General features: G+C 42.5%; 2 protein-coding genes across 6 annotated transcripts in view; one reads left to right on the forward strand and one right to left on the reverse strand.

The window, feature by feature from the left end:
* The first annotated feature begins 3002 nt into the window (after positions 1-3002).
* On the forward strand, positions 3003-10688 carry DNAJC19 (DnaJ heat shock protein family (Hsp40) member C19). Of its 3 annotated transcripts, none has more exons than XM_038416998.2 (6): positions 3003-3141; positions 4766-4817; positions 5128-5201; positions 5679-5755; positions 7749-7819; positions 9916-10688. In XM_038416998.2, the coding sequence occupies exons 1-6, from the start codon at positions 3139-3141 to the stop codon at positions 9984-9986; spliced, it is 348 nt and encodes a 115-aa protein (XP_038272926.1). In that variant the 5' UTR covers positions 3003-3138; the 3' UTR covers positions 9987-10688. The 3 variants fall into 3 exon arrangements, with proteins under 3 accessions (XP_038272926.1, XP_038272927.1, XP_043348390.1); XM_038416999.2 differs by having other exon boundaries at positions 3013-3131; XM_043492455.1 differs by lacking the exon at positions 4766-4817 and having other exon boundaries at positions 3039-3141.
* Positions 10689-14506: 3818 nt separating this feature from the next.
* The window catches only part of FXR1 (FMR1 autosomal homolog 1), a 67438-nt gene continuing 58898 nt past the window's right edge, over positions 14507-23046 (reverse strand). Inside the window, exons 13-17 of one of the 3 annotated variants that reach the window (XM_038416997.2) lie at positions 21770-21973; positions 20682-20882; positions 19578-19658; positions 16740-16831; positions 14507-15531 (exon numbers count right to left, since the gene is read on the reverse strand). In XM_038416997.2, coding sequence (XP_038272925.1) covers positions 15358-15531; positions 16740-16831; positions 19578-19658; positions 20682-20882; positions 21770-21973 — 752 coding nt within the window. In that variant the 3' untranslated portion in view covers positions 14507-15357. Of the gene's footprint in view, positions 15532-16739; positions 16832-19577; positions 19659-19681; positions 20586-20625; positions 20883-21769; positions 21974-23046 lie in introns of those variants that run through there. The other 2 variants (XM_038416995.2, XM_043492454.1) reach the window with 2 other exon arrangements.

A 23046-nucleotide genomic window follows, 5' to 3' on the forward strand; every position in this document is an offset into this window, starting at 1 on the left:
TCCCCCCCATCTTTCAGCCTGGCGCCCCCCCAAGTCTGCACCCCCCCATCTCCAGCCTGGCGCCCCCCCATCTCCAGCCTGGCGCCCCCCAGTCTGCATCCCCCCATCTCCAGCCTGGCGCCCCCCAAGTCTGCATCCCCCCCATCTCCAGCCTGGCGCCCCCCCAGTCTGCATCCCCCCCATCTTCAGCCTGGCGCCCCCCCAAGTCTGCATCCCCCCCATCTCCAGCCTGGCGCCCCCCAGTCTGCATCCCCCCCATCTTCAGCCTGGCGCCCCCCCAAGTCTGCATCCCCCCCATCTCCAGCCTGGCGCCCCCTAGTCTGCATCCCCCCCCATCTTCAGCCTGGCGCCCCCTAGTCTGCATCCCCCCCATCTCCAGCCTGGCGCCCCCCCAGTCTGCATCCCCCCCATCTCCAGCCTGGCGCCCCCCCAGTCTGCATCCCCCCCCATTTCCAGCCTGGCGCCCCCTAGTCTGCATCCCCCCCATCTCCAGCCTGGCGCCCCCCAGTCTGCATCCCCCCCATCTCCAGCCTGGCGCCCCCCAGTCTGCACCCCCCCATCTCCAGCCTGGCGCCCCCCCAGTCTGCATCCCCCCATCTCCAGCCTGGCGCCCCCCAGTCTGCACCCCCCCATCTCCAGCCTGGCGCCCCCCCAGTCTGCATCCCCCCCATCTCCAGCCTGGCGCCCCCCAAGTCTGCATCCCCCCCATCTCCAGCCTGGCGCCCCCCAGTCTGCATCCCCCCCATCTCCAGCCTGGCGCCCCCCCAGTCTGCATCCCCCCCATCTTCAGCCTGGCGCCCCCCCCAAGTCTGCACCCCCCCATCTCCAGCCTGGCGCCCCCCCATCTCCAGCCTGGCGCCCCCCAAGTCTGCATCCCCCCCATCTCCAGCCTGGCACCCCCAGTCTGCATCCCCCCCATCTCCAGCCTGGCGCCCCCCCAAGTCTGCATCCCCCCCATCTCCAGCCTGGCGCCCCCCCAAGTCTGCACCCCCCCATCTCCAGCCTGGCGCCCCCCCATCTCCAGCCTGGCGCCCCCCCCAGTCTGCATCCCCCCCATCTCCAGCCTGGCACCCCCAGTCTGCATCCCCCCCATCTCCAGCCTGGCACCCCCAGTCTGCATCCCCCCCATCTCCAGCCTGGCGCCCCCCCAAGTCTGCATCCCACCCCATCTCCAGCCTGGCGCCCCCCAGTCTGCATCCCCCCCATCTCCAGCCTGGCGGCCCCCCAGTCTGCATCCCCCCCATCTTCAGCCTGGCGCCCCCCCAAGTCTGCATCCCCCCATCTCCAGCCTGGCGCCCCCCCAAGTCTGCATCCCCCCCATCTCCAGCCTGGCGCCCCCCAAGTCTGCATCCCCCCCCATCTTCAGCCTGGCGCCCCCCCCAAGTCTGCATCCCACCCCATCTCCAGCCTGGCGCCCCCCCAGTCTGCATCCCCCCCATCTCCAGCCTGGCGCCCCCCCAAGTCTGCATCCCCCCCATCTCCAGCCTGGCGTCCCCCCAGTCTGCATCCCCCCCATCTTCAGCCTGGCGCCCCCCCAAGTCTGCATCCCCCCCATCTCCAGCCTGGCGCCCCCCCAGTCTGCATCCCCCCATCTTCAGCCTGGCGCCCCCCCAGTCTGCATCCCCCCCATCTCCAGCCTGGCGCCCCCCCAAGTCTGCGTCCCCCCCATCTTCAGCCGGGCGCCCCCCCAAGTCTGCGTCCCCCCCATCTCCAGCCTGGCGCCCCCCAGTCTGCATCCCCCCCATCTCCAGCCTGGCGCCCCCCCCAGTCTGCATCCCCCCCATCTTCAGCCTGGCGCCCCCCCAAGTCTGCGTCCCCCCCATCTTCAGCCTGGCGCCCCCCCAAGTCTGCGTCCCCCCATCTCCAGCCTGGCGCCCCCCAGTCTGCATCCCCCCCATCTCCAGCCTGGCGCCCCCCCAGTCTGCATCCCCCCCATCTCCAGCCTGGCGCCCCCCCAAGTCTGCGTCCCCCCCATCTTCAGCCTGGCGCCCCCCCAAGTCTGCATCCCCCCCATCTCCAGCCTGGCGTCCCCCCAGTCTGCATCCCCCCCATCTTCAGCCTGGCGCCCCCCCAAGTCTGCATCCCCCCCATCTCCAGCATGGCGCCCCCCCAGTCTGCATCCCCCCCATCTTCAGCCTGGCGCCCCCCCAAGTCTGCATCCCCCCATCTCCAGCCTGGCGCCCCCAAGTCTGCATCCCCCCCATCTCCAGCCTGGCGCCCCCCCAGTCTGCATCCCCCCCATCTTCAGCCTGGCGCCCCCCCAGTCTGCATCCCCCCCATCTCCAGCCTGGCGCCCCCCCAAGTCTGCGTCCCCCCCATCTTCAGCCTGGCGCCCCCCCAAGTCTGCGTCCCCCCCATCTCCAGCCTGGCGCCCCCCAGTCTGCATCCCCCCCATCTCCAGCCTGGCGCCCCCCCAGTCTGCATCCCCCCCATCTTCAGCCTGGCGCCCCCCCAAGTCTGCGTCCCCCCCATCTCCAGCCTGGCGCCCCCCAGTCTGCATCCCCCCCATCTCCAGCCTGGCGCCCCCCCAGTCTGCATCCCCCCCATCTCCAGCCTGGCGCCCCCCCAGTCTGCGTCCCCCCCATCTTCAGCCTGGCGCCCCCCCAAGTCTGCGTCCCCCCCATCTCCAGCCTGGCGCCCCCCCAGTCTGCATCCCCCCCATCTCCAGCCTGGCGCCCCCCCAGTCTGCATCCCCCCCATCTCCAGCCTGGCGCCCCCCCAAGTCTGCGTCCCCCCCCATCTCCAGCCTGGCGCCCCCCAGTCTGCATCCCCCCCATCTCCAGCCTGGCGCCCCCCCAAGTCTGCGTCCCCTTCCCCTCCGGGATCGGTGCCCAGGAAGCTCCACGCCAGGGTGACCCGACAGCAAGTGTGAAAAATCGGGGCGGGGGTGGGGGGTAACAGGAGCCTATATAAGAGATCGGGACAGCGGGCCACCCTCCTCCAGGCCCCCACCGCCAAGCAGAGACGCTCCGCGCTCCCTTCCCGCCCACCCTAGTCAGCAGCGCTTTACGACAGGCCCTCCGCGGGCTTTACGACAGAGCTCTGGTGCCGTACGGCGAGTCGGGGACGGCGGGGCCTCGAGCCGTGTCCGGTCCGGCCGCCTCCCGCCCGCCCTAGCGGGGCTCCGCCGGGTCAGTCATGGTGAGGGCGGCTCCGGATCCCCCCGTCCAGGCAGGCGGGGGCGAGCAGGTCCCCGAGGGGACGGTCGCGGGACGGCCGTTAGTCCCCGCTCTGTGGCGGCCTCGCGTGGGCCGGGCCGGGGGACGCCGCGCGGGCGCCCTGGCGGCCTTTGGCCTTGCCCTCGGCCCGCATTGCCCCGGGGCCCCCTGCCCGGCCCGACGGCAAACCTCCCCCTGCCTCGCCGGGGCCGGGGCGGCTACAGCCCTGTCTACACTAGGCGGCGGGTTTCAACATCCCGGTGCCCTTCCGGCCGGGCACCCCCCGCGGGGCAGAGGGAGGCCGCGCTACAGGTTCTGACGCCCGCCCGGCTTGTGCCTGCCCCGGCAGCGGAGTAGACGCTCCAGGTGTACGTGCAGCCGCAGGAAGGGCCGTTGGGGCAGGGTAGCTAGTCTGGTGAAAAATCACCCCTCCCCCAGCAGCACCGTGATAGCCGGGGGTACCCAAAGCTGCCGGTGGACCAGGCTTAAAGATGAGCAGACATTCTTGATCTTTAATTATCCCATTGCCTTCAGCGGCCCGACTTATCAGTTTAAAATTAAGCAGGGGAGCAAAGCAACCGTATGCTACAAACTTCTTCCAGTACAGCTGTGTCACCTGCGATGTGGGCTTGGTTTAGGACAGACCTAGCTGGGCTGGCAAAAGCCTGTACTGTAGATGCAGTTATACCAACCAACCCGTGCTTTTGCAGGTGCAGCTTGTTTGGCTCCTGGGTTTGCGTGGAATAAGCTATTCCAGTAAAAGCACAGCTAGGAGCACTTTGCCAGTGTAATATACTGGTATACTTACGCACATGGCTGTGCAGATAATACAGTTTGCCAACTGTTACACAATAATCACGTATCCAAAATAGAAAAGCAGTACTTGTGGCACCTTAGAGACTAACAAATTTATTAGAGCATAAGCTTTCATGAGCTACAGCTCACTTCATTGGATGCATTTCGATGAATAAATGCATCCGATGAAGTGAGCTGTAGCTCACGAAAGCTTATGCTCTAATAAATTTGTTCGTCTCTAAGGTGCCACAAGTACTCCTTTTCTTTTTGCGAATACAGACTAACACGGCTGCTACTCTGAAACTTATCCAAAATAGTGTCCACATATCTGTTGGTTTTTCAATAATTGAACAATGTGATTATAATTTTGAGCATTCAGATATATTGGATGTCCTGAATGATGTTTGGATAATTGAAACTAAACTGTAATATTTGATATCGCTGAAGCATTTTTTATCTGTGGAACTCAAAGCATTTTATAAATACCAATTAAGCCAAAAAATGCACTTGTGATTAGTGGAACATAAGTTTCAGTAAATATGTCCGTATAGGACTAGTGAAGCTTTTCTATTCCCAAGAGTAACTGTCAACAGTTCCACCTGTAGTTTTGAAATATAGTCATTAAGGCTTTAAAAGCTGCCAGCCAATGTGTGCAAGTTAACTGTATCTATCAATTATATTGCAATTTACTGTTTTCTTGTCATATCTGAAGCCATTTTAGTTTTAATGTATATATGTAATTATCTTGGCTAAAGATTATTGCGTTTTCATTTTTGTTAATTAATCAGTTACTCTTTCTCCCTCACACCCAGGCTAGTACTCTGATAGCGGTTGGTCTGACAATAGCTGCTGCTGGATTTGCAGGTTTGTATCTGGTGTGAGGAATCTAACATTGGATTCTACTTTTCATTACTTGCTTTAATAATGGTGCAGTGTAAAATATACTATCAGTTCAGCACAACGCAGTGCATTATCTTTTAAGGGACACGTACAGAGGAGTGAACTGGCTGGTCTGATTGCAGCCAAAAAAAATATCTAAATTTTTCTCTCTTCTTAGTCAGGTCAAAAACATTTTTTCCTGCATACTAATATGAAAGTAAATTATTGTACTGAATTTCTAAATCTTCATGAAATTATGCCTTTAGTTCTGTTAATGTTAGTCATTTTCTGTAAGGTCGTTATGCGTTACAAGCTATGAAGCAAATGGAACCACAAGTAAAACAAGCCCTTCAGAGTCTGCCAAAATCTGTAAGTTTTGTTTTATCCATAGTACTTTTTTTTCAATCAATGTTAAATATTTTTTTCTGTACATAAATAGCTTCACTCAGTCCCAGGCGAGAGGTTAAAGATGCTCGAATATAAATAGAGACAGACCAAACTGTCATCACAGCAGTAGTGTATTACTGATTGGTGCTGTTAAATTCGGACAGAAGATCTCCAGATTGAGTGTATAAAACACTTTCACTCATCTTAACAATTCTGCTGTAGGTCAGTTCCAAATTATAGTGGTTGATTTGGCAATTCCACCAAACAATTGGGTAAATAATGAAATTCAACTTTGATTGAATTTCATGATAACGGTTCATAAGACGCATCATTGTACTCTTATAGATAGGAATGCTCTGCAGCTACTAAAGAAGAAGTGGTGGTCTCTTCACCTCCAGTATTGTTTAATTCATATTATTTTGTCTGTCAATTTTCTTACTAATGCGTCTTCCATTTCAGGCCTTCAGTGGTTATTACAGAGGTGGATTTGATCCCAAAATGACCAAACGAGAAGCAGCTTTAATATTAGGAGTGAGGTAAAAAATCATTTTAATTAAAAATGTAGGATGCAGGAGAGAATACAGCACTAATGAGTTTAAGATCAGGGGTCTGATTTTTTCAGAGGTACTGAATCCTCAAAGCTCTCATTGACTTCAGCATCTGAAATTCAGTGCCAAGTTAAATTAAAAGGGATTATCATAATGCAGAGACTGCTTTTACTCAGCTCAGTTCGCAAGACTGGCAACCAGGTCTTTCTAAGGTTGCATATATTAGATTGTTGATTACAGTATGTTGTACAAAGAAACACTACTTTTTATAAGCCATTTCCAGTTGGGGATTCAGTATTCAACCACATTTTTTTTTTTTGTATTACATTTTTAACTTGCTTTAACACCCAACCTAACTTTTCTGGCAATAAAAAAAAAGTCACTGTGCCTTTATATCACAGCATGGACTATGGTCTATTTAGTATTTCAGTACAAAAAGATTTTTTTTCAGTCAGACATACTAATAAAGTTAATGACTGGTGGTTGCCTTCACCAAATTTTGGGAAGATTGACTTTGGTTTTGGCTGCAAAAGTTCCACAAGCTTTCTTAGCAACTATGAAGGCACAGCCTTATTCAGAAAATGTTTTCATTTTGAAGTCTATTTGGATTTTAGGAACCCTTGCCCAGACTTCTGCAAAGCCTTAAGTTGTAGCTATCCTCATTCCTATATTCGGGAAATAGCTATTCTGATGACTTCAACTGGTGGACTCTCACTGCATTATTAGCTAATGTACTTGGTGGCCCTCTCTGAAGCTGACTGCCATCTATTCTGTAACTGACTGACCATGGAAAAGCTGATAACTGCAGTCATCACAGACTTTTAAAAACAGTGACCCCCAAATTGTGGGGTGTGCCCCCCTAGGGGATGTGGAGGGAATGTTTCGGGAGGGGGATGATGGGGCTGGGCCACTCCCCATGGGGGCAGGGAGGGAGACTCACTCAGCCCTGATCTGCCCCCAGCGCCACCCTGACCTCTGTCTGGAAAGGGGGGTAGGCAAATTACATTAGGGCGGGGGGGGCATGACTTAAAAAGTTTGGGAGCCACTGCTTTAAGAAGTGCCTCAGTGTGGTGGTCAGAACTACTTGGTATGAGTTAGATTTAAGGTAAGATTTTCAAAAGTGCCTATGTCCCATTTTCAAAAATAACTTGGGCACGTAAAAGCACAAATCCCATTGACTTTGTAAGATTTAGGTGCCCAAGTCAATGGGAGTTGGGCTCCTACATACCTTTAAGAATCTGGGCATAAGGTGCTTTTGAAAATTTTGCCCATGGCCCTTATTCGTTCTTTCGCTGCTCCAGATTTGCCATCTCATTGATCTTCCCAATAGCATAAGTCTGACATTATGCCTGATAAGAATACATATTTGTATTGTAGTATTAGAGGCCCCATCAGGCAGTGGGGCTCTATTTGAAAAGACCATCTCTCCCCCAAATTGCTTAAGTCTAAGTAAAAATACTAAGAATAAAAGTTCAGTAAAGGAAAATCACACAAGCAGGCAGCCATAACTAACAGTTTAGGGATTCAAATAACTAAATAGTTATGTCTTAAATGGCTTGCTCTCAAGGACTGTACACGTACATCCACAAATGTTTACAGGACTTTTTACAGTCCTAGGGAGGGTATGTGTTTTCTCTTTCAATATGACTGAATTTTCAAGAAATAAAAGACCATGAAAAGTAATGTCAAGCTCCTTTTGACAGTTCTGCAGTAGAAACTGGTCAACATCTGTCAATGAAGCTGTAAAATACATACTAACTTTGGCATAATGGACTGAAGATGTTGAACAAGCAGCAACAGGAGAAAAAATTGTGCAGGGGGAAAATGTCTTCAAATTTCTTAACTTGTGAACAATTTGAGTATGAGACAAATTAGTCTTAGTAATTCCTAAATTTTTTCTAATTTTGCAGATTTTCTAATTGTATAATACTTTTAATTCCTTTAAGTCAGGTTACCTAACTCTTTCTTCTTTTTAAACTAGTCCTACAGCCAATAAAGGTAAAATTAGGGAAGCTCACAGACGGATCATGCTTTTGAATCACCCAGATAAAGGTATGTAAAATCAGTAGGGATAAGTCCCATTTGAAATAAATAAATTATTACTGTCCACCCAGTATATTTTTGGCCCAAATTAATAGAACCAAGATAATGAGATGTATAGGGCATATAGGTATATCATGCATACATTAACAAAAGAAAATGAAAAAACCTGCCTGGGAGGAAATACATCTTAAGATGCTTGAATCATTGTATATTCAGAGGTCCCCTCCCAGACATTTGAACACTATTAAAACTAAGGTTTCAGAGTAGCAGCTGTGTTGGTCTGTATCCGCAAAAAGAAAAGGAGGACTTGTGGCATCTTAGAGACTAACAAATTTATTTGAGCATAAGCTTTCGTGAGCTACAGCATCTGATGAGATGCATTCGATGAAGTGAGGTGTAGCTCACAAAAGCTTATGCTCAAATAAATGTTTCTCCAAGGTGCCACAAGTACTCCTTTTTTATTAAAACTAATAGATTCAGCAAATGAACTCTTCTCTCACTACCTGATATCATTTCTGCATTGACTGTCATATAAAGACAAAAAAAGTTCCTCTTCAGTGAAAGCCTACAGTATGATTGTACAGCTGCTACAACATGTGGAACTCCTATTTGGTTAGAATTGGGCCGTTAGTCTTCAGAAACAGCAACAAACTTAATATTTAGTATTGCTGCTTATGTGATGCTAATGCTGAGATTCAGTCAAGTACTTCAGCACATGCCTAACTTTAACCATGGGAGTACTCCCATCTCTATTCATCAAAGCACTTAAACCCCATTGACTTCAATGAATCTAAATCATGTCATAAGAACGGTCATACTGGATCAGACCAAAGGTCCATCTAGCCCAGTATCCTGTCTTCCAACAGTGGCCAATGCCAGGTGCCCCAGAGAGAATGCATAGAAAGGGTAATCACCATGTGATCCATCCTGTCGCCCGTTCCCAGCTTCTGGCAAACAGAGGCTAGGGGCACCATTCCTCTCCATCCTGGCTAATAGCCATTGATGGACCTATCCTCCATGAACTTATCTAGTTTTTTTGAACCGGTAGACTTGGCCTTCACAACATCCCCTGGCAAGGAGTTCCACAGGTTGTCTGCATGGTGTGAATAAATACTTCCTTTTGTTTGTTTTAAGCTTTTGTCTTTTGGTACTTGGCAAATTGGGACCTTTAATCTTGATTTAAAAGGTAAAATGGCCTCCTTGAATTGACTGTGAAACTTCCTATCTACTTCTTTGCTTCTTTCCTCCTCCTCAAATAAAACTGGTCATCAGGACCTGCCTTCACCAGAAATCTTCCAGCAGAGGCAACATCAAGTGAATTCTTAGGCATATAGAGTCTACTAACATGGGAGTCTCATAATATTGCCAGTTTTTAACAGGAACTAAAGCAAAGAATACTGATGTTAGGAGACATTGCCCTTTGTACTCTAAAAGGGTCTGTGCATCTTTTGGTAGGTGATCAAATCTAATTTTGATGCATTTACAGTATATCAGACTGGAGGAATTACTAACATTTAATCTACCAATCACCTGTATCTTACATTTCACTCAAATTATTCCACCAGTACAGAAGCTTGGGTCAGGCCCTGCTGAATTAGAGACGTTGGTTAATCTGTGGACTCATTAGCTTTATATAAAATATGCAGGGAACATTCAAAACATTTGGAAAATAGTTCTGCATACCCCTCTAAATCCTTGGTGACCCTATCTTGAAATTCACCAAGTGACACAGGACTAGACTAGAGACCTAATAGAATTTAGGGTTTGTCTACACATGAAATTATTCCTGAATAGCTGTTCTGCAATCACTATTCCTGAAATCTGAGTGGAGACATATTCCAGAATTGGTTTTCTTCCTGTCAAGCTTAATCCACTTTGTTGGACTAAAAGCTATTCCTGAACTCCATGTCTAGACAAATCCTAAATATTCTGCAACTTGTCAAATGTCATTTGTCTATTAACTTATGAAATAGAGGCACTCATGTATTTCTTTGAACAGATGTGCTCACATTTTTCTCCCTACTGGTACCATTAAGACAGAATTGGGCAATAATATAATGAAGTCGAAAAGATTGTTTTTGTGATTTTTTTTTTTTTTCTTCTAGGTGGTTCTCCCTATGTGGCAGCCAAAATCAATGAAGCTAAAGATTTACTGGAAGGCCAAGCTAAGAAGTGAATGTGGATATTTAGTTGTAAATTAATGGTTTAGTTTATGTATATTAATATCAGTTTGGATAACTGACCCAAGGAAAGTTGACACCAATCTTTTTGACTTGATCAATGATTAAACTAATGCAGGGAACCCTCTCCCCCCCATCTTGGTTGCATCATGTGTATCTTGTTTTGGGGAGGGTGCGGGCTTATAAATAGTGGCATAGAATAATTTTTGAAGTAGCACTATTTCTAGTAGTGGTACAATTTATCTCTAATTAAAAGTATTTTTCCTAGGATGACATGGAAAATACTGTGATTTGGTCTGGCTAATGTATATTCAGACAAACAGCCTGAGTCTTGAGCACTCTGAAAATGCTGAATTTCTGTTTGAAATTCATGCTGCTATGGCTTAATATCCCAAAGTTAGCAAGATGATACTAATAAGAGAAAAGGATGGGTTGAAACAACCTAAGGAAAATCATGGGGATTTATTTGCACAATAGGAATAAAGTATTTAGAAATTGTTACATTAATGCGACGTGTAACATGGAGAAGTGGAATGTACTGAATTCTCTTGTAAGATAACTTGTATTAACTTTCAAAAACAAGTTGGACATAGTGCTATTGATTTGTCTCCATGTATTTTTTACTTATTTCTACACTGATTTTCATTATTTTTACTGATTCCATGGCATTTAAATAAAATGACAAACTTTTACTTGTATTAAGTACTAAAATTTAATATACTAAAGCCTTACAGTATATGATGATTATCTTAAAGGAATAAGGTGTAAGTACTCTTAAGATAACACTTAAGTTTTAGTAAGAGATGGAAAGTGGGAATTTTACTTGCATGAGCCTTTAAAGATAGGCTTAGATTCAAAGTTACAAGGAGGAATTTTTTCTTTGTTTTGAATGAGAAATTGTAAAGGAGTTTTCCCCCCAAACTATCCATTCTCCCTTGATAGAGGAAACATTTACAGCACAGAAATTATATTATTTATACATGGACCAGAGTTCACACAACTTTTAGCTTTTCTAAGTCTAATATGCTTGTATTGTGACCATACTGAGGTCTCTGCAACCTCTCCCTGGGTCACTCTGATCCCAATATACAAAAATGTATGTCTGCATTTCACTATGTATGAGTGTATCACCACTGAAATTCTGTGTATTAAGAAATGAGCAAGACTAAATCAAAGATGGAAAACCAGAACTACTAAATTGTTTTTAAAGGAGTATAACAAAAAATATAGAAAAGGAGAAGCATGAAGATTTAACTATATAGTGATTCAATCTGATTATCCAGGTATTTTCCAAACAAACACACAGATCTGTAGGTCCAGCTGTGTATATCTCAAGGTATTAAAAAATAAAAACTTTGTTAAGGGATCTCAAATCTACCTTTACACTTCTCCCCTATGTCCAGGATCACATTTTTCCAGATGTCTTACACCGGACCCTCGCTAGAACCCAGGATTTGGGATCCTTGCCAAGTACTGTGTTATAACGGGGACTGTGTTAAAATGAAATTACTGTATACAGCAAGTGTCACATCCATAAAGTGTAGAAAAACCTTAGAAAATAAACTCCTACTTGAAGGAAACAAACGAGAAAAAAAAATTGCTTTGAGAGATTTAAAGTACATTACAATAAACTAGTCTAGTTTTTCTTTAAAAAGTTGGTTTTGCTTCTTACTGCTGTGCCACTTCCACTTAGCAAACTGCAAAAGACTATGTAGCTGCATAATTTTTATAGGCTCAACATCGTGTCTCAAACCATCTCAAAGCAGTCTCTAAGCTGGCTAGGGTCGCAGTTGATGTTGGAATATCATCCACTTCATCTTCCTCCTCTTCTTCCACGGCAAAGGCCAATTCTTCAGCTTCTGGAATGTTTGGTCATACGGCCTGAAGAATTTGGTCATTTGTTAGACTTTCAGCAACAGGACAAAATTCTTCTGCTTCATTGTCGCCTCTTATCCAGAACAGTTACCCCAAGCCCGGACAGTTGCTGGCACAGCTCCTGCATCCACTCCATGTCTGTTCTTCCAACTGCCTCCTTTGTAAATCCCTCAAGTCAAATTCCTCATCAGACGGTGATTCACTTTCTTCATTTTCTTCCAGGAGCGGGTGGCCAAATGACTCAGTCCCACCATCCAACAGTGGTTTATTGTTTCAGCACATAATAAATTCCAGGAATCGCTGCCAATGTAAAAAGTCTTTTATAGTCAACTTCAGAAAATCGGTGACAGACAATTCGCTTTCTATCATTTGTCATACCGTGTTCCGTCGATAGTGCTGCTTAAAAATGGTGATAACACCTTGATCAAGCAGCTGGATTTTGGAAGTCGTATTTTTAGGTAAGTATTCAACTCGTATTTTACCATCATGGGTTCCGAGTCTTTCGGCTGGAGGATGCACTGGACAGTTGTCTAGCGAAAGAATGGCCTTTTGAGCATTTTTACCGCAAATGCTTTCACACAAAGGACAAATTCGGTGAAGAACCATTGTTCAAAAATCTCTTGCCAGCCAGGAATTTTCGGAGTTCTTGTAAGAAAATGGCAGGCAATTCACATTTACGTGGTGAAAGCACCAAGGCATGCGAGACTTTCCAATGCACAATGGTTTTAATTTATGCTTGCCTGTTGCGTTCACACAAAACATTAAAGTAAGGTGATCTTTTGCCTGTTTTATATCCTTTTTTCTTACGTTCATCTGTTCTGACAGCCAGGGTTTTATAGGCAACATTTTATAATAAATTCCTGTTTCGTCTGCATTGTAAACATGTTCCTCCGAGTAACCCTCTGCCTGTAAAAATTTCCCTCAGCTTTGCAGGGTACGATTGCGCAGCAGCATTGTCAGAGTGTTTTTCTCTCGAAACTGCAATCTGAGAGAGTCTCTCTTTTCTGAAATTTTCATAGTCAACCTGAACTTGCCTTAAAATTGAATTCACCATTAAGTTCCCAGTCGAATTTTTCCACTTGCATGACTATAAGCAGACCAGAGATTAGAATGTCTTTCTGCTGTTCTTGCACAAGCTACCTGTACACCGCAGAATCTAGATTGGCATCATTCACTAAACGGGCTTGTTTTCTTTGAAGGCCATGCTCTTTGTCTAATTTATGAATGTAAGTTCCGAGCTTGTCAGCATTCTTTAGCCATCCAAGAAAGGTGGACTTGTTAACGTCCATATCGCGGCTAATCTTTGCCTGGGTTTTGCCATTTCTCATTCATTAGCATCCAATTTCTCCTGCACCGAGTAAGCCTTCCTTTTGCCTGACATTTTTGACATCTTTCTACAGATAAATACTTTAGATAAAGAAATACCTGTACATTTTGATTACATTACATTTGTATGGCTTTCTAGGCCTACAACAATTGTCTTAAGGCTTTTCTACACTACAATGCAAGGTCAATCTAAGATATGCAGCTTCTGCTACTTGAATAGCTGATGCTAGACTGCGCTTGCGCTCCTCATTTTGGTGGAGTACTAGAGTTGACAGAGCGCTCAGTGGTCGATTTATTGCATCTATACTCAAATTGTATTGTACAGTACTTAAATTTGGGATCCATGACCATGTTATATCTGAATTTGCATTATACAGACGTGCGTTCTAGCGAGGATCTGGTGTACCACATTCTTAAACACACATCAGATGAGCTCATCTTTCTCTTTTCAACAGTGCCATCGTGACCACCACTACCTTCCCAATTACTCCAGTTGTTTACTTTAGAATTATTTTGACTGCATACTTTCTTCCCCAGACAACTATACTGTCACCAAATCCTGACACTTTTTTCTCTAAAACATACTGAAAACAATCCATCCCTTCAGCTGAAATGTATACCTATGTCTTGGCTATCTCTTGCCTTGACTACTGCAGCCTCTCCTTATTTCCCATCTCAGCTCCTCTGGCTATATAAAACGCAGCAGTTAAAATAATGTCACCCACTGCTCAGAGCATGTCATTCCTCAAATCCTTCAACTGGCTTGCGTTCACGGAATCAGGTTTAAGATTGTCTTCTCTTTCAAGGCTCTGCACAGCCCCACCCACATCTGCTGTGGTACTTTCTGCATCCCTCTGGTCCACATCACAAAATAAGTGACCTTGTTGCTCTGCATTTTCTAGTCCATATCAATATTACTTCCATGCCTGAAATGGCCTCTCCTATTCTTACTGTGACAGCCTTTCATCCTCTAAGTCTGTCCCTCTTTAAAAACCTGCAAATGTCAACACGTCTGAATGTGCCACTATCAATACTCCCATCTATATATAAATAATCACCTCCTCTAAATCTCCAAATCCCTTCTAGACTAGAGGATAAAAAAAAGTATTTTTAAAGTGTCTTAACTAATGTTTACAAACTCCTGTGTAGAGAGATTAAGCTTAATGTGTTATCTAGGTCTTCCCTAGGAGCGAAGGTAGGGTTTATTTCAACCATTTAATAAGTAAAAGAGGTTAGTACTAAATTACAATGTCAATAGTCTGAAATATCTTGAGTTACTTTAATTAAGTCATCTTTCTGATTAAAGGAAACTAAGTAACCAATGGAAGATCAAAGTTTATTTTTTTTCTACCAGCATACAAAAACATATTGCACATCAAACAACCAAAATAAAAATACTCTACTAAGGACTAACATATGTAGTTTATACAGAATAAACTTTCTGGAAATTGATCTTTTCAGTAGTTCAGGTTATGTCTTAATGGACATGACTAATTCAGCTTAGTGTTTTAACTAAAGCTATGTTTGATTTTTAAATACTGTACAGTTTAATAAATAAACCAAACAAAGCCTCAAAGTAGAACAGTCACTGCCAATGTCACCCAATATCCCTGCAGATTATGAGAATTTAATAAATGTATTCCAGTGGTCTGCAGTTTTTTTTCCTCTACATACAGCATTTAAAAAACATGTATTAAAACAGACCAGTTTCCAGACTAAACTAATGGAGAAATTACAATTCAGTGCAAAATATTTTAGACTGCATTTCTTTCTAGTTTTCCTCAGGTGAAGAAGTGGTTGCATATTATTAAAAATGTAACAAAAGCAGCTAATGCTTTCATAAAGAATATTACATTAGGGATTCCCCCCACATCTTTGCCATATTTTGAAAACAAAATAACATTTCCTATAGCCAGCAAGTTTTTGTTTATTTAAATGTTACATATACTATCTCAAGGCACATCTGATGATATATTTATAACACAGTAGGTGTCAAAGTATGTTTAACATATGATTTCTTCAGGATCCCTCCCCTTTCTGAATTCCAAAATGGAGGAACTGAAAGTGCGGTGTCAAGACTGGCGATCCATATTCTATCTTTGGCAAGCTTATACAAGCACTATTGTAAAATGTAATGTAAAAGAACTGTAAACTAGGAACTTCAGTTTATGAAACACCATTCAGCACTGCTTCTTCCTGATTATTTTCTTCTTCTTGTATAGCACTTGACTTCTCTTCTTCAGGACTATGCTGTGGCTTAGAAGGTTCATCCCCAGAAGCATTAGCAGGGCCATTTATTGCTTTTTCTGAAGGGCCATGTTCTTCAATCACATCTTTTGCCTTTAAAAGAAAAAAGATTTAAAAAAACCTACTAGATACAACATGGAAAACCCCAATCACAAGAGAGGGGGGCATAGTCCAGTTGTTTTAAACATCAGAAGGGGAGCCAAGGTCACTTGAGTTCTAATCTTGGCTCTGATACCAACTCCCTCATAGAAACTGCCTAGTGGATCAGACCAGTGGTCCATCTATTCCAGTATCCTGTCACCAGCAACAGCAGTGCTTCAGAGAAAGGTGCAAGAAACCCTGCAGTAGGCAGTTATGGAATAATCTATCCCCCAAGAAAGTTTCCTCCTAACCCCTCAGTAATGAGAGTTTGATTTAAATCGGATTAGGTTATATATCCTTTTCAAATCTCCCCTACTTCTTTTTAGTATTTACTAGTATAATTGGCTATTCTTGTTATCCATATAAATGAATAATACCTTTTCAAATCCTGCTAAGCTTGTCATCTCAATAAATGGCAATATTCTGTGTGTGGGTGGAAATATTTTTGCCCCCCCTTTAATGTTACTGAATGCTCCCTTGTTCTGATATTGAGATGAGTGAATAGGTTCCCAGTTTACCATCTCTACACTATTCATTCTAGCCTTTGTAGCCTTATGCAAGTCACTGACTATCTCTGCCTTAGTTTCACCTATTTGTAAAATATAAAAAATAATACCCATCGCACAGGAGTCATGAGGATTAATATTTATAAAGTGCTTTGAAGATTAAAAGCTTTATAGGTGGCAAGTATCTAAGGAATTGGGGTAAGGACTTCTAATTTTAGAGTACTATGTGAGATGCAGTAAATTCAGCTGAGAGTCTGCATTATAATTCAATAAGAGATGATCATCAACTGCTGTGCACTCAGTCACTTTTTCTTGTGATGTTACAGTCATCTCAATCAGTTGCCTCTTTACAAAAGATAAAGTGGTTTTAAAACACCAGAATCTTCAGAAAGGCCACCTGATTTCATAAATATTCCGCAAAATTAACGATTTGGCTTGAAGATGGAAACAAAGTACTTTTGAGACCTATTTCAAATATACATTCACAGGGTAAAAGTATATCTGCCTTGCTAGTTAGCATTAACTATATCATCAATAAGGGTTTTTCATTCCCAAACTGTGAAAGACTATGAGCATTCCATCACTAAAGAAGAGAGAAAAACAAAGCAGCATACATTTTTTAAAAATTTAGAGTTTTCTTCCTTTTTTTCTTACCATTTCGTTCTTGTTTTTGGCCAGCGTTTCCCTTGGGAGGTTTCTTTGTCTACTCTGAGATTCGGCTCGTGATATGTAATCAGCTACTGTGACTGTGTGAGGGAAGAAAAATTAAAGATGCTGAACAGTTACAAAATATTTTTCAGATTATTTCATGTTTAACAGTGAGCTAATTTGCTATTGTGCCATTGTTTAGGATTTTCTGCACTTTATGCATAAAATATAGATTTTATAGCTGATAGATAAATCTTATTTGTGAATCACCTAGCAACTCTTTGGATGATTAAACATGATAATTAACTCAACATTTAATTTATTATAATTTCATAGTAAAGATAAAATTCTGTCCTTGGATAAACATGCATGGCTTCCACTGAAATCAGCACACATATGCTTCTGCAGGCAGAATTTGGCTGTAAATTAGTGTAAAAAATAATTCTAGTTTGAGGTAGGTGTAGGCTAAGCAATCTGAAAGGAATGACCATCACTGAGCTCTCATGATATAAAACACTTCAGATTGTAAGCACTTTGAGAAAGGGAATTTATTTATACTGGTACATTTTACTGACTGGAAAGTGAAGTGGACAGCTATGGTACCATATGAAGAGTAAGGAAATTTCACTTTAGGGTATCCCATAAATAGACTGAAGGGAGATTAGAAACATCGGAGGAATAGCTGAAATTAGGGGAAAACGAATTTTTAAAATAAGTAGTATTAAAATATTTATTTCTTGCAAAGTTCTTCATGAACTAAGCACACCCTCCTGCTATTTCCTGTCCACTCCTGCAATTCAAAAGGCAACTCTGTACTTCTAGAGCACGCATCTGTGATTATACATTTTGAAGGGATAAACAAAGAGGTGATGAACCGAAAGAAGTTACATAGTTTGTCAATCTATTGTATAACAATTGATAATTATATTTAGCATTTGACAAACTCCAGCAAGCTATTTTTCTGGGTTTAATGGTGATAAAATGAAAAATGATAAGACCTATATCAGGGTCCAAAGCAAAATGTATTTATTTGGTTTCTGTTCCATTACTATTAGACACTTCATAACTGGGTGCAATTGTTCAAGAGTTATCTAGTTTTGAGAACAATTCAGTTCTCACTATCAGGGAAGGTGATCATTTAAAAATACTACTTTACACCCAGATTCTATAATGACTTGCATACGTGCAATAGAACTACTCACATGAATAGTTAGGCATGTACCTAAGTCTTGTATGCACAAATATTCATCCAAACTGTGCAACAGTAAGAGATACATTACAACGTCTCAAATGCAAACTAATTTTGTATATTGATTTTTAAACATTTGATTATTCAGTGAGCTTTTCTCATGTTCTCATATTTAAACTAATGGAATTTAAAAAAATAACATTACAAAAGGAAAAAAAGATTCAATACCATCTCTGCCACAAAAGTATCATCATAATCTCCTTCCATTTATTCCTATTATATATTTATAAAAACATTTAGCAGGAGAGCATTATCCATGAGGACATTATAAAACTACGTATCTTTCACTATTACTCTCCCAACCTAACGTGCATTGCTCTTTTATTTTATTTACGAATATTTACTAATATAATCAAAGTTTATTCTGAACAGTGGCGACAGAAAAGCACAGCCTTCATTCAGCTTCTGAAATATGGGGAGAAACTAAACTGATTGAAAGCAAAATTGAGGGATAGTTTGGTTTTGGGGGTGGGGAAGGTCTGAGTTTTTAATAAAGCATGTTTCAGTTGAAGGGAAATGCTGTCATGGCATTTCAAATGTTGACTAATTTATATTTCTCATTTCCAATAACCCCTTGTAAGGCTGAAGCTGAAATTGATTTTCTTACCAATCTATTTCCTTCTTTGTAAATACACATTATTTATTATAGGACTGAAGAATGCTCATAAGTACTGGACTGTCTGCATTTATTTTTTTTGAAAAAGAGCACTGTAGGTTTTTCCTGAAACACATGCTTCACATATGAACGATTACATGACCCTCAGCAAACAGATGCAAGTAAAACACTCAAATTTTGAGCATAGCTGGCTGGAAAACATCTCTTTAAAATGTACCAAAATGTCTTATGAATTTATAGTCACATATTTTCTAGAACAGGTAACACTTAAAATCAAAGAATTCACCTTTAAGATTTGAAGTGTTAGTACACAAAAGAAATGCCTCAAACCACAGTACCAAAAAAACCAGAAACATGCAATTCCATTTAAAATGTCTTTTTTCAATTTATGGATGATTTATTACATCCATAAAAGTGAGGGACTGATAGAATTGGCTTGATAGACGCATAGGGCAGGAAGATGTCATGTAAATTCCCTCACACTGTTCTGTCAATGCACCTCAGTACTAACCTATGCCACCACTGCTGTTCCAAGCCATCTTCCTCTCACATGAAAAAAGCCAATAGTGAAAATTTTAAAAATATTTGATCATGTCACTTTCAGGAGGTTGCACAGATGTAAGTGCAGAACGTGTTCCAGTATTCTTACAGAGATTGCTTCTGAACCACTGAAATCAACAGGAGTTTAGCCATTGACTTCAATGGGAGCACAGCATCAGAAGCATAAACTGTATTTACAAGTGAAAAATTAAATTTTAAAGGATAAATAAAAGTTAGTTTCATTAGACAGGTTATGAATTAAATATGTTCTGCTGTGATAATTGTTTCCTTTTTGTCTTTTACACAGTAGTCTTATTAGTTATTAAGTAATTTTTATTTACAGTAGTGCAACTATATATATAGATATACATAAACAGCAGACACATGACATTCTTTCATGCTTGTGATCTGAGGTTACCCACAGCTCCACTCGAGTTACCTGGCTGTCTATCTTCTGCCTGACCCCTGAAGCGACGCCTGCGGCTACGATTGCGTCGCTGGGGTTTTTTGTCACTATCATCTGCAATTGCAAAGTTTACCATGAACTATTCTGACGATAAAACTGTTTTTCTTCAGCAGTTTAAGGATGGGCACAGATTGCTTTCATTAACATGGAAGACAAAATAAGATACACTGAAAGAAAATGGAATTTTGAATTGGAAACATTCAAAATTGATTAGAAACTTGATCTTTCACAGTTTGGTCCAGATTCAGTAAAACACTCAAGCACATGCTTCACTTTAAGCATACACTTAAGTTTACTTTGCTGAATCAATGCCTGCATGTGGTTTCTGAACATATAATAAATCAAATATAAACTTGCTACTAGACTACTAACAAGCTGATTATCGGCCCCACATTACTGGAAAGTTAAGTTTTCCTTACGTTTGCAGTAAGATTTGTCTGACCTCAATGTCACCACAAAACAGATGTTCTTCAGTGGGTAACTTTATAGTTTTGATATGTGGGAGACAATTATATTCTGGATACTAGCCCCTTGTTTCTCAAGGCCCAGATCCAGGAAAGCACCCTATTCAGGAAAGCACTTATGCAAATCCTGAAGTGAATGGGGCTTATTCAGGGAAAGCACTTAAGCATAGGCTGAATGGGGTCAGATAAACAGGTGTTTAAGTGGTTTCTTAAACTGAGGTTCCAGTTGCGAAGGGTTAAGGAAGTAGAATTCTGGCCCAAGGAGAACCACAAGTGCCTTGTTTCTCTAATCAGCCTCAGAAGGCACTAATTAAAACAGCAGTACTGACAGGAACCAAAGCAGACCCACGAAGGATCTGTTAGCCAGTATTATGGACATGGTATAGGATAGCAGTAGAGACCAATAAGAGAAAAACCTCATGGTACTTCCATGGACGTGGAAGACTTTTCACCGAAAGAGAAAAAGTTAGATAACACATTCATAATTATTTTTTAACCAAAAATAGATTTTCCACTCCTAAAAATGAACATATGTTCCATTACACTTACACCGACGATTCAGATTTTGTGAGGTAACTCATTCTGTGATTCTGTTTCCCAACTGATAACATACCTAAGCCATTCTCATTAACAGAAGCAGTGTCAGATTCTGTCATTCCATCCATCAGAACAGCATCTTCATCAGTCCTTCGCCTGCGTGACCGCCTACGACGGTTAGTACTGTGATGAGATTCACTGGCATCAGTGTCCACAGTCTGGTCTGACTCTGTGTTATCAAGTAAGCTGTAAGGGTTGCTGTCCGGATCTTTAAGCACTAAATATCATACGGAAAAGGTCCATCTAAGTCAAACTTCAGTTACAAATAGTGGGTCATGCTGACATCATTATACATTTTAAAATACAAAAATATATAAAATCATGCAGTACATTGCCATACGTAACAGTTACGGTTTTATGCTAGTTACTTTGGACTTTTTCACTAGTTCTGATAATCCAACAGGGTGTATTCTAGGGCACCACAGCACAGTAGAACATGTCAGCATATTATTGAGAGACCCTGACTGTAATATTTAAAGAAACTTTTAGAACATTAGTTTTTAATCCATTTATTTGCTGAATGGCCCTCTATACCTAGTTAGCAGATACATACATGTGGGGCTTCCAATGTCACAGCCCTGCTCACTCGCTCACCAGACAGGAGAGTGGGAGCCACCAAGGGCAGGAACTGTTCTGCAGTGCCCTGCAGCTGGGGCACCACTGACCTTACCCTACCCCTATACCTACCCTTCTTAATTTCTAGCAACTGTAAAAATAAATACATAGTTAAATATAAAAATCAGTAACAGTCAAATTCTTCCAAGTCTAATTATCTGTGTGGGTTGGTGAAGGGGTGCGGACTAGGAGTAAAGGTTTAGGGAGAGACGGGATGAAAAGCAAAGCCCTTAAACTTTTTCACAACATGGTGCATAAAACATGCAAATCCTGACATGACTGTACATGACTTACATGATCCAACTGTAAATATGTCAATTTTGATAGTTAGCTTGCAATATACAGCCTGCTATTTTTTTTTAAAAGTTGCAATATTTCAAAAAAAAAATATACATACTTTAAAATAGTGATTTACTTAATTTAAGAAGAGAAAATACAGCCAGCGGTCTGCAATAAAAATTAAACCCAAAATATATTTCAACACACTACCAGAGCTAATGGATGACTTCCCACCACGTGGTCCACCACGTCCACGACCCCCAGAAACACTACGCCCTCTTCCTCCAGGACGTCTTCTGCTGTCCCGCTGATGTCGGCTCTCCCGGTCATCTTCTCCTGCCAGTGACCAATCGCTCAGTTCATCTTTTCTCTCGGATTCAGTTTCAGAGGGATTTGACAGCTCAGAGTTTGTACCTTTTACAGTATAAAAAAGAAAAACGAAGAGATGGACATGAAATTTGTGGTCACATTCTGGCTTCAGATGCACATAGGAATCCCACTGACCACTGATATAAAAATGTATATCTGATGTGTATCTGATATAAAAATATGGTTCTTAGGTTTTAACAGATATTTAGCTATTCTCTAAAAGACTCTTAGTTTTGTTTTGTTTTGGAATAACAAGAGAAACATGCGGTCAGCGATTTATTATGTAATTTTAATGATTACAAGTGCAATTCATGCATAACATACGTTATTTTGTCTTTCTGTACATGGACACAAGCCCTGAGGGATTAATTCCATCTATATATACACATGTGGGCTATAGAATCCAGTTTCTAGGCAACTTCTCTGAAAATTCTCAGAGTTACCACCTTATAGAGTTGCTAAGCAACTACTCAATCATGCAACTACTGTAATGCTGGTTTGAACAACTTTACTATGTTAAGTTATATCCATAAATCTCAATCTGATACCTCTGGGTAACAAACTCTCCATAATTTTCTACTGGATTAAAAATACAGCTCCTGCCTTTTAAAGCACTCAGACACTGAAGTAATCAGGGATGAAAATATTTTGGCCACTTGTGATTATCTCATGAAGGTACAACACCTTGAAAATTGAACTCCCTGAGATAAGAGTTTGTTACGTACTACATCAAGATACTGCCAACAGAACAGCACCCATTCCAGTTTAGTACACAATTTACCAAGAGTACAAAATAGTTTAACCTCTGGCACATGGAAGCAAAATTTTTTGGTGCGGACAGTAGGCACAAATCATCAATGCTTAGCACAGGGAACTCTGGACTTACTGGCATCAGGATTAAACAAAGATCATGCTAATTGTTGGTCCAATATTCCAAGAAGTAGTTGAAAAATTCTAAAATGACAACCTTAATCATAAGATTAAAATCACAGAATTGTAGGACTGGAAGGTTTTCTAATCCAGTCTCTTGCACTCAAGGCAGGACTAAGTATTATCTAGAGAATTCCTGGCAGGTGTTTGTCTAACCTGATTTTAAATATCTCCAATGACAGAGATTC

This window comes from Dermochelys coriacea, chromosome 9, assembly GCF_009764565.3.
Source record: "Dermochelys coriacea isolate rDerCor1 chromosome 9, rDerCor1.pri.v4, whole genome shotgun sequence".
Lineage (NCBI taxonomy): Eukaryota > Metazoa > Chordata > Testudines > Dermochelyidae > Dermochelys > Dermochelys coriacea.

Excerpts from the sequence above, each read along its gene's own strand:
- DNAJC19 (XM_038416998.2), top strand. Across the intron at positions 5,756-7,748 it reads GCTTTAATATTAGGAGTGAG|TCCTACAGCCAATAAAGGTA; the intron begins GTAAAAAATCAT and ends TTTTTAAACTAG. Across the intron at positions 7,820-9,915 it reads TTTGAATCACCCAGATAAAG|GTGGTTCTCCCTATGTGGCA; the intron begins GTATGTAAAATC and ends TTTTTCTTCTAG.